The following is a 14,874-nucleotide window of genomic DNA, read 5'->3' as shown; positions in this document are numbered from 1 at the left end:
CCCACCAATAGTCTCAGAAGTATGGGAAATGAAGGCCTGGCTGGCCATCAAGGTGCTACAAGAAGCAGCCTTTGGTTGCACAGGGAGATCCTGTGTAATGTCTCCCACAACAGTGGAATAGGAGGAAATGCATAAAGTAGGCAGTTCAGCCACTGGTGAGACAGCGCATCCTGCTCTGACGGGCTGGATGTCTCTGTCCTCGCAAACCACAAGCAACAATGGGTGTCGCCTCTGATGCAAAATTGATGCCATATGCTCTGCACCACATCTGGGTGAAGCCTCCATTCTCTTGGATGGAGAAGATCCTTTTAAGAGAGCATCTTCTACCTGATTGCTCGACCCCAGGAGGTGAACCGCCCTCAGTAATGCTAGTCAGGGAAAAGACCAGGTGAGAATCTTGTGAATGAGATGCAAGGACTTCAGTGACTTCGTGCCACCCTGATGGTTCAGGTGGAACACCGTCGAGGTGTTGTCAGACCAGAAATATTGCACATAACTCCAGGAGGTTGATGTGGTCCGTGGACTGATCTGGAGACCAATGGCCACAAATACCCCTGCAAATCCATGATGCACCCCACTCCCAGAGGGAAGCATCGGTCATGACCACTTCCCAAAAAGAAGGAATGACCCCTAGGGGTACACCTGTCATTAAAAACTCCCAGCGATTCCCTTGTGTCAAGTCAACACACGAACACAACGGTGGGAAACAACAATCAACCGCAAACTGTTTTTCCACTGCTGGAGAGGTCTGAGGTGGAGCAAGCCCAGTGGAATCACAGAAGTGGCAGCAGTCAGGATCCCCATAAGCTGTAGTAACACTCTGTATGGCAACATCGTTCCCAGCAAGAAACGAGCAAGGAGCTGCAGAACATTGCCTTCCCGAGCATGTGACAGAGTGGCAAACATTGCACGAGACTCCAGAGTCATTCAATGAAAGTAATCGATTGCGCCGGAATCAGGAAACTCTTTGTCTTGTTTACAGTGAGACCCTGTTTCTCCACATGCTCGAAAAGCAGTATGGTGTCACGGACAGCTTGATGCTTTGAGGGGGCACAAAGCAGCCAGTCATCCAAATAAGGAAGGATCCGCATTCCTCTCGATCAAAGAGGATACAGATCTGCACTCATACACCTTGTGAAAACACAAGGGGCCAGAGACAGACCAAATGGTAGGACCTTGAATTGGTAGGCTTGGTTTTCGAAACTGAATTGAAGAAACTTCCTGTGCTGAGGTGCAATCGGAACATGAAAGTATGCGTCCTTCAAGTTGATGCTCGTATACCAATCCTCCCTCATGACAGACCAAAGAACGTCAGTTGTGCATAACATTTGAAAGAGCAGAGTTTTCAGGAAAAAGTTTAGATGCCTTAAATCGAGAATTGGATGAAAACCACCGTCTTTTTTCGAAACTAGAAAATAAGTTGAATAAAAACCCTCCCTTTGAACAAGGAGATGAACCTTTTCCATGGCTCCCTTCTTCAACAGAGAACAAATTTCCTAAAAGAGAGAGCCACTGAACGAACTGCATCCCTGACCACTGTAGGGACAATCCTTGAGAACTTGGGTGGCCGGCATCGAAACTGTAGAGCATACCCCCTGCTCAGGGTAGTCAAAACCCAGGGATCTACTGTTGTGCTCCTCCAGTATTGTAGGTGTTGCACTGAAAAACGATCGGCCAATGGCCCAAGCACTTCAGGTTTTATGGTGCGACATTTGGTGGGGGGGTGCACGCTGCTGTGTTTCCCCTGACAACTACCGATGAGGAGGCCGAAAACATTGAGCATCGTCAGCAGCATGGGGCCTCTGAGGCGGTGGTGTAGGATGCTGGCGGAAATGTTGTTCTGGTGTTGATTAGCGATGGCAAGCTTGAGCTGTCGTCACCTTAAAGGCAGGATTGCGCTGCACCTGTGTCAGCTGCTGAGTGGCCTCAATTTTACCCTCTTTTCCAGCAGTTCTGGAATGTTAGACCCAAAGAGGTGCCCAGGAACGATTGGGAGGTCTCGCAGAGTCTGCTTACAATCTTCAGGCAGTTTTGCCTGAGCAAGCCACACTTGACGGCGGGCTGCCAGAAGTGTGGCGGTAAGAGTACCTAGTTCATGGTTCACATGGCCCATAGTCAGAAGAGCCATCTGCAGGAACTGAGAAACTGAGGGGTCAACATTTGCTGACTCCAGTGTACTGGTTGTAGTGAGGAGTAATTGACAGATTGTATTCTCAGCACGGGTTGTATAGGCAGCAGATTCGTATGCCTTTTTCAGCAGCGAGACTGTGCAACTACATAGGACACTGGGGCATTGCACATTGTCCCATAGGGCCTCGTCAGGTGACACCACCAGGGCTGTGACAGTCTGCTCTATTTCTGGAGCGCAGCCCACCCCGATGGAATCTGCTTCAGCCATAGATGCTAGTGTACGAACAGTCTTTGATCACCGCTTAGGTGCACTAGACCCCGTGAGGGCGTTAGAAAATTCTGATACAAAATCTTTGCTTGGTAGCATAGCAAAGGTAGTTGCAGCTGAGGACTGTCTAAAAAAGACATTGGACTGGGCTGGTTGGGCAGGTGACTTGTCCAGCCCTAGATGAGCAACCGCCATCCGATGCACAGCCAAAGTGTCATCCGAAGAGGACAGAGCCTGTCCGAATGAACATCCTGGGGGAAGGTTGAACAGTAACATCCACAGCATCTATCTGATCATGAAAAAGAGAGTCATAAGCACTAGTAGAGAGCACGTCCAAGTCAGAATGATGTGAAAGAAAAAGGGGAGTCAGAGGCTCTTCCCCAATTATTTTACTTGAACTATCCTCATCCTCCTGTATTATAGTTACAGAAGTGGCAGGCACCACAGGCAGAAGCGACTGCAGGAGACGTTTTAGCTCTGACATCTCAGAAGAAAGGACAGCAACTGTCTTAGAAAGTGAATTCTCCTCCATACAATCGCTCTGTGAATTTGCCTTTTTCTTACAACCCTAATTCCGAAAAAGTTGGGACAGTATGATAAATGCTAATAACAACAAAAAGGAGAGATTTGTAAATTATATTCACCCTTTGCTATATTGAAAGCACTACAACTACACATTATATGATGTTTTCCCTTGTGAATTTCATTGTTTTTTGAAAATGTACAGTAATTTCAAATCAGATGATTGCAACACGCTCCAAAAAGTTGGGACAGTCAAGTGTTTACCACTGTGAAACATCACCATTTCTTCTAATAACAATTATTAAGCATTTTGGCACTGAAGACACAAGTTTAGAAAGTGGAATTTTCCCCCAATCATCCATTATGTAGGTCTTTAGCTGCACAATTGTATGGGGTCTTCATTGCTGGATGGTGTGCTTAATAATGCACCACACATTCTCAATTGGAGACAGGTCAGGACTGCAGGCAGGGCAATCTAGCATCCACACTCTCTGCTTACACAGCCATGCACTTGAAATCCGGGCAGTATGTGGTTTGAAGTTGTCCTGCTGGAAAATGCAGGGAGGTCTCTGGAAAAGATGGTGTTGGATGGCGGTATATGTGCTCCAAATTTTGTACATATCTGTCTACATTCATGGTGTTCTCACAGATGTGTAAGTTACCCATGCCATGGGCAGTGACACATGCCTGGCCCATACAGACACTGGCTTTTGGACCTGATGCTAATAACAGCTTGGATGGCCCTTTTCCTCTTTGACCCTTGTAACACAATGGCTTTGTTTTTCAAAAACTTTTTGAAATGTGAACTATTCAGACCAAAAGACTTAGTTCCACTGTCCTACTTTCCATCTAAGATGAGACCGAGCCCAGTGAAGTTGGCAGCGCTTCTGGACAGTGTTGATGTAGGGCTTCTGCTTTGCATAGTAAAGTCTTATCTTGCATCTGTGGATGCAGCGGCGAGTGGTGTTGACTAACAAAGGTTTACTAAAGTTATCCCAAGCCCTTGTTCATGATATTCATAATGAATGCTGTTTTATAAGACAGTGACATCTGAGGTATCAGAGATCACGTGCATTCAGAAATGGTTTTCGTTTTGCCCTTTACACACCGAGATTTGACCAGCTTCCTTGAATCTTTTAACTATATTGTGCACTCTGGAGGGTGAAATGCCCAAAATCCTTCCAATTTGTCTTTGGGGAACATTGTTCCCAAAGTGCTGGATTATTTGCTGAAGCATCTGTTGGCAAATTGACAAGTCTCGAATGATCCTTGCTCTTGAAGGACTAGGCTGTTTTTGGAGGCTCCTTATACACTATGACATGATTGCCTCACCTGTTTAATATCTCCTGTTTCACATCGCCTTGTTATTTCAACTCGTCAAATTGTTATTAGTCTTAAATTGCCCCTGTCTCAACTTTTTTGGAGCGTGTTGCAGTCATCAAATTACTGTACATTTTCAAAAAACAATGAAATTCACAAGGTAAAACATCATATAATGTTTAGTTGTAGTGCTTTCAATAGAGCAAAGGGTGAATATAATTTACAAATCACACACTTGTTTTTATTACTGGAGGCCAGTGGCAATAGAACCGTGAGCCATGATCACTTCGTTAACAAAAACACCCCTGCACAGAACCAAAGGAGCACAGCGTATCACAAAAATCCAAACAGAGATTAAGATAATTAAGTTAGCGGGGGACCGCCAACTTTTCAGCGTGGTAAATACTAGCCACCGAATAGCACCGAGAAGCATGAAGTGATGCTGACAGATCGTGAAAATATATCCAATAAAATACAAAACTCACCAAACGGCGACAAAATAAACCAATCTGGATCCAAAAGGCTTAGGAGCACACTGTCACAGCTTGCGAGGATGATACTTTACTGCTCTAGTAAACTGCAGTTGACAGCGTGGAATCAAATGAAGAATAACGACCTATCTCTATCAGGCGAGAAAGCGAAAGAGGCTGAACGCTAAGCTAATGTGGCTATTATCCTTGAGGCTCAGCCTATGTCACTACGTGACTTTGTTGGTATATTCTCTCGACCTATCTAGCTGGCGCTGCGGTGATCCACTAGTGCTTAAGCACTGCCTCTGGCAATAAGGAGGAATGAAACAACTGTATTTGAGGGACTGCATGAAGTTAACCAATATGAACACATTTAAACTGAAGTCTTATAGGGCCAGATAGCTTTAAAACATACTTTCAGACTGAGGGCCAGAGACAGGGTGGAAAAAGATCATATATGATCAAATTATAGTTTTGGTGCATGTCATGACCCCTTTAAAACTGTAGATCAATTATGTACATCTTTGTTCCATAGCATTCAATTAAGAAAGTAAAATTCTTGTGACTTTGAGTCCATGAAAAGTCCTAAAAATGTGTCCAAGTGGTCATACCTGCTCAGTCATAATGTTCTTCTTAGGTTCCCAACCAGTCTGGTGTAAAATTATATTTGTAACACTTTATATTACTGTTCCCTTCATTAAGGAAGCAACTCTTGCCAAATAGTGGGCCATTTTATGGCATGATATGTTATAAATGCTTCATATCACTTATTGAACATTAGAAACCTAGGAAAATGTACCTTAATGTAAAGTGGACTCATATGAAGAATTAATTAAAGAGTTGCCAACATTAGAAATCTATGTACGTAAAGTTCAGAATGGTTTATGTTCATCAGGCTTTATGCTATGACACAGTATATACTGTGAATGAGCATGAAGAGCCAAGAGAACTTTAGGTAACTAGGACAAGGTAAGTTGGGACAGCACTCAGAGTAGCACCATCCTTTTGACATCAACGTGACAAGGAAAATGACAACAAAGAGTCAAGACATAACAGTAATGAATATAAACACAAAGCAAACTGTTGCAAAATGACATTATCCCTCCTTTATTCTCACTATAACAGTCTATTTTTTTGCTGCATTGTGACATAAATCATGGAATTAGGGCATTTTAATTTTTTTAATTATTAATGGAAGTTTAAATAAGTGTATTTATTAGGCATTTCTTACATGTAAGTGAAATGCTTACTGTTTGGCAAATAAAAATCTTTTGATTCATGTTGTTATATCTGCATATAAATGATTGATAATGCATTTGTAAATTAATAATTAGTCATTAATGAACACCTTTATAAACCCTTAACAAAGGGAACATTAATGTAAAGTGTTACCTTTTTATTTGTAGTTCATCAACTGCTCTTTTTGAGATAAAATAAGCTACGTGGTTCATTCTTTCTCTGTTTTTTTCATGCACTTACTCCATGTATTTTTGTTCTTCTCTTAGACAAATGCAACATTTGTCAATGCTGTTGCACAGAGTATACAGGACAAGTGAGTGATGCATTATTTACTCATCTCTTTTATTAGAGATCATTCTATTGTTCAAATCTCAGTATCACGGTGCAATTAATTGTCCAATAACTCCTTGTGTATTTCTTTCTCTGTAGTCTCCCAGATGCTGTGAGTTCTGGATTGATAGAGGTGATCTCCCCTTCACCTTACTTCTACCCAGACTTCAGTGCCCTGAGGGAAACCTTTGGAGACTCCAAAGAGCGAGTCAGGTTAGAGATTCAGCTTTCCTACCCTGTTTACACCTGGTATTAACATGCATCTCTAATGCAAATCCTTTGATTGAATTTCAAGGGAAGGGTCGCTGATTTTGTGACAACCTAATTCACTAAGTCAGTGGTTGTTGGCATGTTGATAAAGTGCAAAAAAAACCTAGAATCAGCCACATTATGCCGACTAACTGACAAGCACCCTCTTCTATCACTCATTTTGCATCAGCTCCAGCATGTTTACCTTCCCTTGTGGGATGACCAGAACTGTGTTGTGTCAGCAGCGTGGGAGACATGGGTTCGGATACTACGTTGAAACCAGGAAGTAATTGCATTTGCATAATCAATGACGAGCGCGATTCGGAATGCATTTTTCGCTCTAACATTACATTTGTACTCCACTGATGGATAGGTTTAGGTTTGGGGGTACAGTTTATAAAGCATGCATTACTCTTCACTGAACAGCAAAAAAAAAACTTGCTTCACAACTCGCTTTTGGCGCCCCTCTGTGGACATTACAGCCGGAAAATGCAGCCCACATTTGCCCAACAACACTTACCGCTTTGGCCACTGGGGGTAGTGTTTCACTTTTCAGTAAGCACAGACCGATTTCAGCTAAAGAAGTCAACCTACTGTTTCTGATTTCATGCTGAGTCTGGCGTTTTAGAATACCTCAAAATGTGGTTTGACCGATCAGATCACAAAATTTGTTGGACCCCTTTTACATCTGTATTTAGTGTTGTCTACTTGTAACTGGATCACTGCAACTGCACTTTTAGTGGTTAATTAAATACTATTGATTCAAAATATAATTGCTTTGTTACAATATACAGAATTTTGAAGGTAGTTGTGTGCTACACTAAAAAGTGGTAACCTGCAAATGTAACCTTAAGTATCTGTTTCATTGTTTAACCTTTAAAATTACTTTTGTTTGTGTAACCTAAAGCAGTCAGGTTAATTCAGTCATTTTAAATAATATATTTGAGTAAAAAAAAACTATATTGACTTGAATATACCATTTAATTTATACAGTATATTACTACTTGAAACACATTTTTTAGGTTACCTAACAAAGAATTTGTTACAGAGTATATTGTAATGTACTGGAAATAATGTCAAACATGAATTATTTTGGTTTTAGGTGGAGGACCAAGCAGAACCTGGACTATAGCTTCCTCATGCTGTATGCCCAGAATAAGGGAACATATTATGTTCAGGTGAGGGCCCAAATACTGTCGTGTAAAGGCACCAACTAGTTTACATTACTTTTCCTTTATCATTACTTGTTTGTTTTTTGTTGTTTTTTTTATGTATTTCAGCTTGAGGATGATATTGTCGCTAAGCAAGGATATTCTGAGTCCATTAAAACATATACTGGAAATGTGGTTGCCGAGGAGTGGCTTTACCTAGAGTTCTCCCAGCTGGGATTCATTGGTCAGTGTGCTGTCTATTTCTGTTCAGTGCTGTCCTGCCCTTTTCTAACCTCTCCCGTTCTCTTTTCTCCAGCTACATTTGTTTGTTTAGTAGTTCCACTTGTGCAGCTTTTTTGTACACGTGGACCTATGACTCATTGTAAAACTATGGATATTGTGCAATGTGGTTGTTACTTTATGGATTTAGCATTTACAATAATGATAAGATCCATTTTCTTAGTCAATGTCAAGAGTGTTGAAAATGGAAAGTAATGGGGCCTGTGTAGCTCAGCAAGTATTGATGCTGATTACCACCCCTGGAGTTGCAAGTTCGAATCCAGGGCATGCTGAGTGACTCAAGCCAGGTCTCATAAGCAACCAAATTGGCCCGGTTGCTAGGGAGGGTAGATTCACTTGGGGTAACCTCCTCGTGGTCCCGATTAGTGGTTCTCGCTCTCAGTGGGGCACGTGGTAAGTTGTGCGTAGATCACAGAGAATAGCATGAGCCTCCATATGCGGACTCTCCGCGGTATCATGCACAACGAGCCAAGTGATAAGATGCGCGGATTGACTGTCTCAGAAGTGGAGGCAACTGAGACTTGTCCTCCGCCACCCGGACTGAGGTGAGTAACCGCGCCACCATGAGGACCTACTAAGTAGTGGGAATTGGGCATTCCAAATTGGGAGAAAAGGGGATAAAAATTAAATAAAAAAATAATAAAAGATAATGGAAAGTAATGAAATAAGAACTATCTTGGTAAGAAAACCAAAAAAACCTTGTTCTTCTTGAATAATTCTTAATATAGAATAGTTAGTTCAGGTCATGTAATCTGATTGGACAAACAGGGATTTCTGATATTTAGGATAATAGCACTGAGACACTTCACTGTTTGTATTACTCCTCTTGTATGTGTTTACAGTGACACATAACACACAATGCTTGATTGTACTTTGACTTTGTTTGGAACGGTTGTTGTTATAATAGACAAAATAGCTGGCCAAAATGCATTACTTGATATTATTACACAGGCCGCTGGAATACTCGATTCTGATTGGTCAGTGGCGCCATCTTGCGGTCTGAGATTTCTCAGTAACAATCTCACATCCACGTATCAGACCACTCGTCCAGATATTGCGAGCCATATTTAGTGGTTCTTGGATCACTTTGCGTTCACTGCAAGTAAGCTAATAAAATAATTTCAACGCAAAATAAGTTTCATGTGCATTTATTTAATTAATTGGCAAGTAGTCTTGTAACAGGCTGAATAATGAGGAATCAGACAGTCATTTTTACAAAGTAAACAACAGAACTCCGACGCAAACCAGAGGTTGATTACAGCTGTTCAGCAATTTATTTATTTAATAATTACATAATTTCAATGCAAATCAATATTTTATGCCCATTTATTTATTTATTTGGTTAGTAGCCGCTTTGCATCAGCGTCCTGATCATTTTCGGGTTTATTTTGCAAAAACAACCAGCTGACTAGACATTATCCCTTACTTAACTTTTTGTTTATAAAAGATAATCGTACTTGCAATCAAACTGTTGTACTAAATATCAGCACGGCTGTAACCTGTGCCCTTGTGCAGATGGCCCAGTCACAGCCATGCTGTTATTCAGTACAATAGCGCACTTGTGCTGTAAAAAAAAAAAAAAAAAAACATTGTTACATTTACAGCAAAATACTGGCAGCTGTGGTTGCCAGAAATGTACCCAAAAAATACAGTGACCATGTTTCAGACTTTACGGGATGTAATTTTTATGTCTGTATTTAAGTTTCACCATTTATATTATTAAATGATATAAACTTGATATACTAACTAATTACTATACTAAATGTTAAGACAACTACACATTAACCTGTTATAATTTTTTTACTGTAGCATTTTTAAATTCATTTACCGTTAACATTACAGAAATGTATTACTGAATTTTCACTTAAAGGCAGCTTTGAGCAAAACACACTCTTCATAGTGTTTTGTTTTATTTGCTATATTTGAATTTATCTGGAATCGAAAAAGAAAAACTAGAATTCTAACTTGTATGGTCCATTGTAATTAAAGTAACCTCTTTCATTTCCTCTTTGCACATCTTGGTTGAAGTCATGTGACAACATTGTATTTGAGATTTGTACACACTCTTATGTAGTTTAAATATGTTGTTGTAGCATCCCTAGTGTTTAATTCACCAGAAAAGTACTATGATACGAGCAATGAGATACGTAAAAATCTTTTTGCAAAAATGTAGGTATAGAAATATGATTTTATTAGACCAGGTTGCAGAAATTGAGTCTATCACTCATGTGCTCATATTTTATATTTCAGGCAAGCTTTTCCGGACATCGGATCTGCCAATGATTTTGGAGTTCATTCTGATGTTCCACAAAGACAAGCCTATTGATTGGCTGCTTGATCACATCCTGTGGGTGAAAGCATGTAACCCAGAGAAAGATTTAGTAAGTCTGGATGATAATGTTTTTTTCCCCACCCATTTTTAATCTCAGTTCATTTGATGTAGGGCATTTCACAGTTTTTTTTGTTTGTTTTTTTTCTCCCAATTTGGAATGCCCAATTCCCAATGTGCTTTTTAAGTCCTCGTGGTTGCATAGTGATTCGCCTCAGTCTGGGTGGCAGAGGATGAATCCCAGTTGCCTCCACGTCTGACCAACAACCCGCACATCTTATCATGTGGCTTGTTGAGTGCGTTGCCATGGAGACATAGTGTGTGTGTGTGTGTGTGTGTGGAGGCTTCATGCCACCCACTGCAGCAACCATGCTCAACTCATCACGCGCCCCACCGAGAATGAACCACATTATAGTGATGAGGGGGTTACCCCATGTGACTCTACCCTCCCTAGCAACCGGGCCAATTTGGTTGCTTAGGAGACCTGGCTGGAGTCACTTAGCATGCCATGGGATTCGAACTAGCGAACTCCAGGGGTGGTAGCCAGCGTATTTTACCACTGAGCTACCCAGGCCCCCCATTTCACAGTTTTTTCTTTTTACTCTTTTCACTTAGAAACACTGCAATAATGAGAAGGCCAGACTGAAGAGAACTCACAAACCCTCCCTGTTTCAGCATGTCGGTTTACATTCCTCTCTACCTGGAAAAATTCAAAACCTTAAAGTAAGTCAAACTTCCTCTTCCTGTCAGGCTTCTATGCAAATGCATATATAGTATGCATGTAATGGCTACCTACTGAACCATCATAAAGTAGTGTAATTCTGTAGGTGTAAACTACAGCACATTTGAGGACACATCTACATTGCAAACATGATATTTACGTTGATTAATTTACATTACACAGATTTAAATGTATAAATCTTAGCACACGGATTTATACAAAACAGCTTACAAATTAGGAATACTACAACGCAATCGATTCATCCTAAAGTGAAGTGAGTTACTACGGCCCTGATAGCGGCACCAAACAGAATCACAATTTTTTTCCAAACAGGTCTCCCAAACACTCCTTCCGCCCCTGTCTTCAAATGTTTGGCAAAAAAGCTATTTCCACCCCAAACTCACACCATTGGTTGTGCCGGAAGACCATTTAAAGAAACAACATTTTAAAACTGCCAAAGGACACCATGTTTATACTTTTTGGGAAGTCAACAAACGAATTACTTATAATCGCTTCACTTAATTATATTACACATACTTACCGCTATTTGGTTTACTTATTGACTCATCAAACTGGGATAGAAGGAAGCATTTTGATATTAAAAACAATTACAAACTTAACCTTAATATAAGTGATTTTAGCCAGTCTAGAATTTCCACAAGCTGAGCCGTTGGATTAGCCACGCCCCCTCTTTCCATAACCCTGCACTCCAAACATACCAAATTAGCTTTATTGAAACCAACATCGAGCAGAAGCGGTTGTCAAATACAACAGCAGCAAAATAGCGCCCTCAACTGACAACTGTTATGAGCAACATGGCATAAAAATGGTATTAAGACTCAATAATTTGCTGCAACTACAACACTATGAGAACATGCAAAAAAAAGCCCGCGGACACATTTTTGTTTGCTGATTACAGGGTCTAGTTTTGTCACAGAGACTGGTGAAATATCTCATTACACTTATTTCATTAATATCTTTCAGGGAGTAGGACATTTGTTTGCATACTTTTCCGTAAAAAAAAATCGCTTACAGCACTTTTAAGGGGAGAGTAACATTACAAGGGCAGCAATACACATTTGGCCAGAAAAGCTGGGACAAGCTAGTACAAAGCTGTAAGTGTTACAATGCAAAAGTAAACAGTAGAAAGAAGAACATTTTTAGTAAGGAGTGTTGAAAGGTTGTGTTAAAATCTCCTGCCCACAGTCTGTACACTAAGTTTTGTGCTTATATGTGATGTGCAGGATAAAGAATTCGGGAAACAGGTGCTGTTCAAAGGCCACCCTAACCCGTCTGCAACACTCAGCAGCAGTCTGAAACACTATCAGGTTTACACTTTGGAGAGGGCTTATAGTGGGGAGGACTTCTTCTGGGGCCTCACACCTAAAAAAGGAGACTACATCCTCATCACCTTTACCAAACCTGAAGCTGTCAAAGGGTGAGACAATAGAAATGGACATATGTTTGCTGAGTGTACAAGCAAAAAAACAAAAAAAACAATAGAGTACAAACAGTGACCAAACTCTTTTTTAGTTGCATTGGTTTTCGGAAGATTTTCCCCTTCAAAAATTCCTCATTAAAGTGTTTTATGACATGAACGAAACTGACCAGCTCTGAGATAAATCACAACATTACAAACATTGATTTGAAGCAGAATTGTGTATGAAAATTTGAAAACAAAACAAACAAGTTTCAAGCCTGTGTACTTAAATTCTTTTATGAAGTTGGAATGGACCATTCATCCTGTGGAGCAGTGCGAATGACTTAATCAGATCAGAAATGGTACAACTAGACCGGTGGTGCTGGGGAGGAGGAGGGTTTCAGAGAGAAAACTCTTGTAACGCGCTGTAGTGCAGCCAGCTTATCTTCAGACAACTGAGGCGATTTAAATGTTAGACAAAGAGAGAGTACGCAAGTTGATTGGCTAACAGATTACATGTCAGAGACCTGTAAGCTTGAGCCATTGATTATGTGAATCGAACTTCAGATATATACAAATTTATGTTTTTTGAGAGTGTGAACTCAATTCAGAATTGTTCCTGGGAGGGAGCGGATGCTCTGTTGTTGTGTTGTCGGTTCCATGGTAACAGTGACTTCTCTGATTGGTGGATTTCTCATCAGGATTATGGGTAATGAAGTTCTTCACTGGGAAATTGGCTATTTAATCAAAATTTTAAGAAATGAAGTTGAAATCACATTGACTTGTGGCTTCTACAGAAGCATATATGTTTGTTTAACAATCTCCAAACTCATAGTAGGTCTGTTTTAAAGTTTTTGGGTTTTCATTGAATATGAATGGTACTTTAACATTCGGACGCCGACTGTTGTGCTCTGTGGTTGAAAATTAATGTTTGTGAGCTAACCACTGTCGTATGTCATACATAATCTCTATCTGAGGCCATATCTCACTCATTGACTATATAACTAGAAGTAAAAACCCTTTAGCAGTGTATATGTACCCAACTGTCAGCTTGAGTCCTCTAATATTAGACAGAGTTTGCCTGCTGGAAGAATGTAAACCAGTAGGTTCTGTTTCATTTCCTCAGAGCAGGATATTCCATAGTGGCCACGTTAGTTTATGAACTGAATGCACGGTGACAGTTCTATTTTTCCAGATGCCCCTAATCAAAAATATAGTTACATTTGTGTTATTTTAGAACTTCTCAAAACTTAATTATAACCTAGTTAGGGTTAGCTGTTGTAGGCATTACATTCTCAATACCAGCTTTATTAAAACTGTAGGTAATCTGTCACTTGAAAAAAGAGTGATATCATGGATTCTGTGCTGTATGTGAAATGCAGCAGTCCCAGTGACATGTTAAACAAATATAGCTTGCTACTTTTACTTACTGTTTAACATAATTACACAGTTTTTAATGCATTGTTTGAATTGCATATGTGACTTTTTACCTATTCATTTAGTACAATTTGTAAGCTCCAAAACAGCACCAATTGTCCATTTCTTTGTCACCACTTAATTTTAAAGGAAAGTTCTGGGAATACAAGTTATAAAACAGTTCAGATAATTCCTACCATAGATTTTGACTGGAAGGAGGTGTGTTCAAAGCTGTTGTAAAACGTTCTGTACACATGTTGTTACAATGCTTGGCAACTGTGAACAGCCAACAGTTAAGGCTAATTAATTATATTACTTGGTGGAAGAATTGTTTAATTGTCTTTTATTATATTGTAGTTAAAACAAAGACAGAAGTTGACAAAAATTGAATTGGAAATCTTTGGGGAAATCATTGTATGTGCATAACCGATGCCTTTTTGAATGTATAGAATAAAAAAAAATTGTATTATTATTATTATTTATTTATTTTCAAAATATAATTTGTATATATATATATATATATATATATATATATATATATATATATGATGGCCAAAAGTTTGGAATAATGTACAGATTTTGCTCTTATGGAAAGAAATTGGTACTTTTATTCACCAAAGTGGCATTCAACTGATCACAATGTATAGTCAGGACATTAATAACGTGAAAAATTACTATTACAATTTGAAAAAAATGTTCAGAACTTCTTAAACTACTTCAGAGTTCTCATCAAAAAAATCGTCCACGTGCAGCAATGACAGCTTTGCAGATTCTTGGCATTCTAGCTGTCAGTTTGTCCAGATACTCAGGTGACATTTCACCCCACACTTCCTGTAGCACTTACCATAGATGTGGCTGTCTTGTCGGGCACTTCTCACACACCTTACAGTCTAGCTGATCCCACAAAAGCTCAATGGGGTTAAGATCCATAACACTCTTTAACAATTATCTGTTGTCCAATGTCTGTGTTTCTTTGTCCACTCTAACCTTTCTTTTTGTTTTTCTGTTT

The 14,874-nt window shown here is 39.9% G+C and overlaps 1 protein-coding gene across 2 annotated transcripts in view; it reads left to right on the top strand.

The window, feature by feature from the left end:
* LOC127417658 (alpha-1,3-mannosyl-glycoprotein 4-beta-N-acetylglucosaminyltransferase B-like) overlaps positions 1-14,874 on the top strand; it is a 34,926-nt gene that overhangs the window by 13,795 nt on the left and 6,257 nt on the right. For both annotated transcript variants that reach the window (XM_051657739.1, XM_051657738.1), the window contains exons 5-11: positions 6,216-6,262; positions 6,379-6,492; positions 7,631-7,706; positions 7,809-7,923; positions 10,230-10,360; positions 10,924-11,031; positions 12,274-12,467. In XM_051657739.1, the coding sequence (XP_051513699.1) occupies positions 6,216-6,262; positions 6,379-6,492; positions 7,631-7,706; positions 7,809-7,923; positions 10,230-10,360; positions 10,924-11,031; positions 12,274-12,467 (785 nt within the window). The remainder of the gene's footprint in view (positions 1-6,215; positions 6,263-6,378; positions 6,493-7,630; positions 7,707-7,808; positions 7,924-10,229; positions 10,361-10,923; positions 11,032-12,273; positions 12,468-14,874) is intronic.

Source organism: Myxocyprinus asiaticus, chromosome 27, assembly GCF_019703515.2.
Source record: "Myxocyprinus asiaticus isolate MX2 ecotype Aquarium Trade chromosome 27, UBuf_Myxa_2, whole genome shotgun sequence".
NCBI lineage: Eukaryota > Metazoa > Chordata > Actinopteri > Cypriniformes > Catostomidae > Myxocyprinus > Myxocyprinus asiaticus.
Note: the sequence above shows the minus strand (reverse complement) of the source record. Positions and strands in the feature narration are given on the sequence as shown.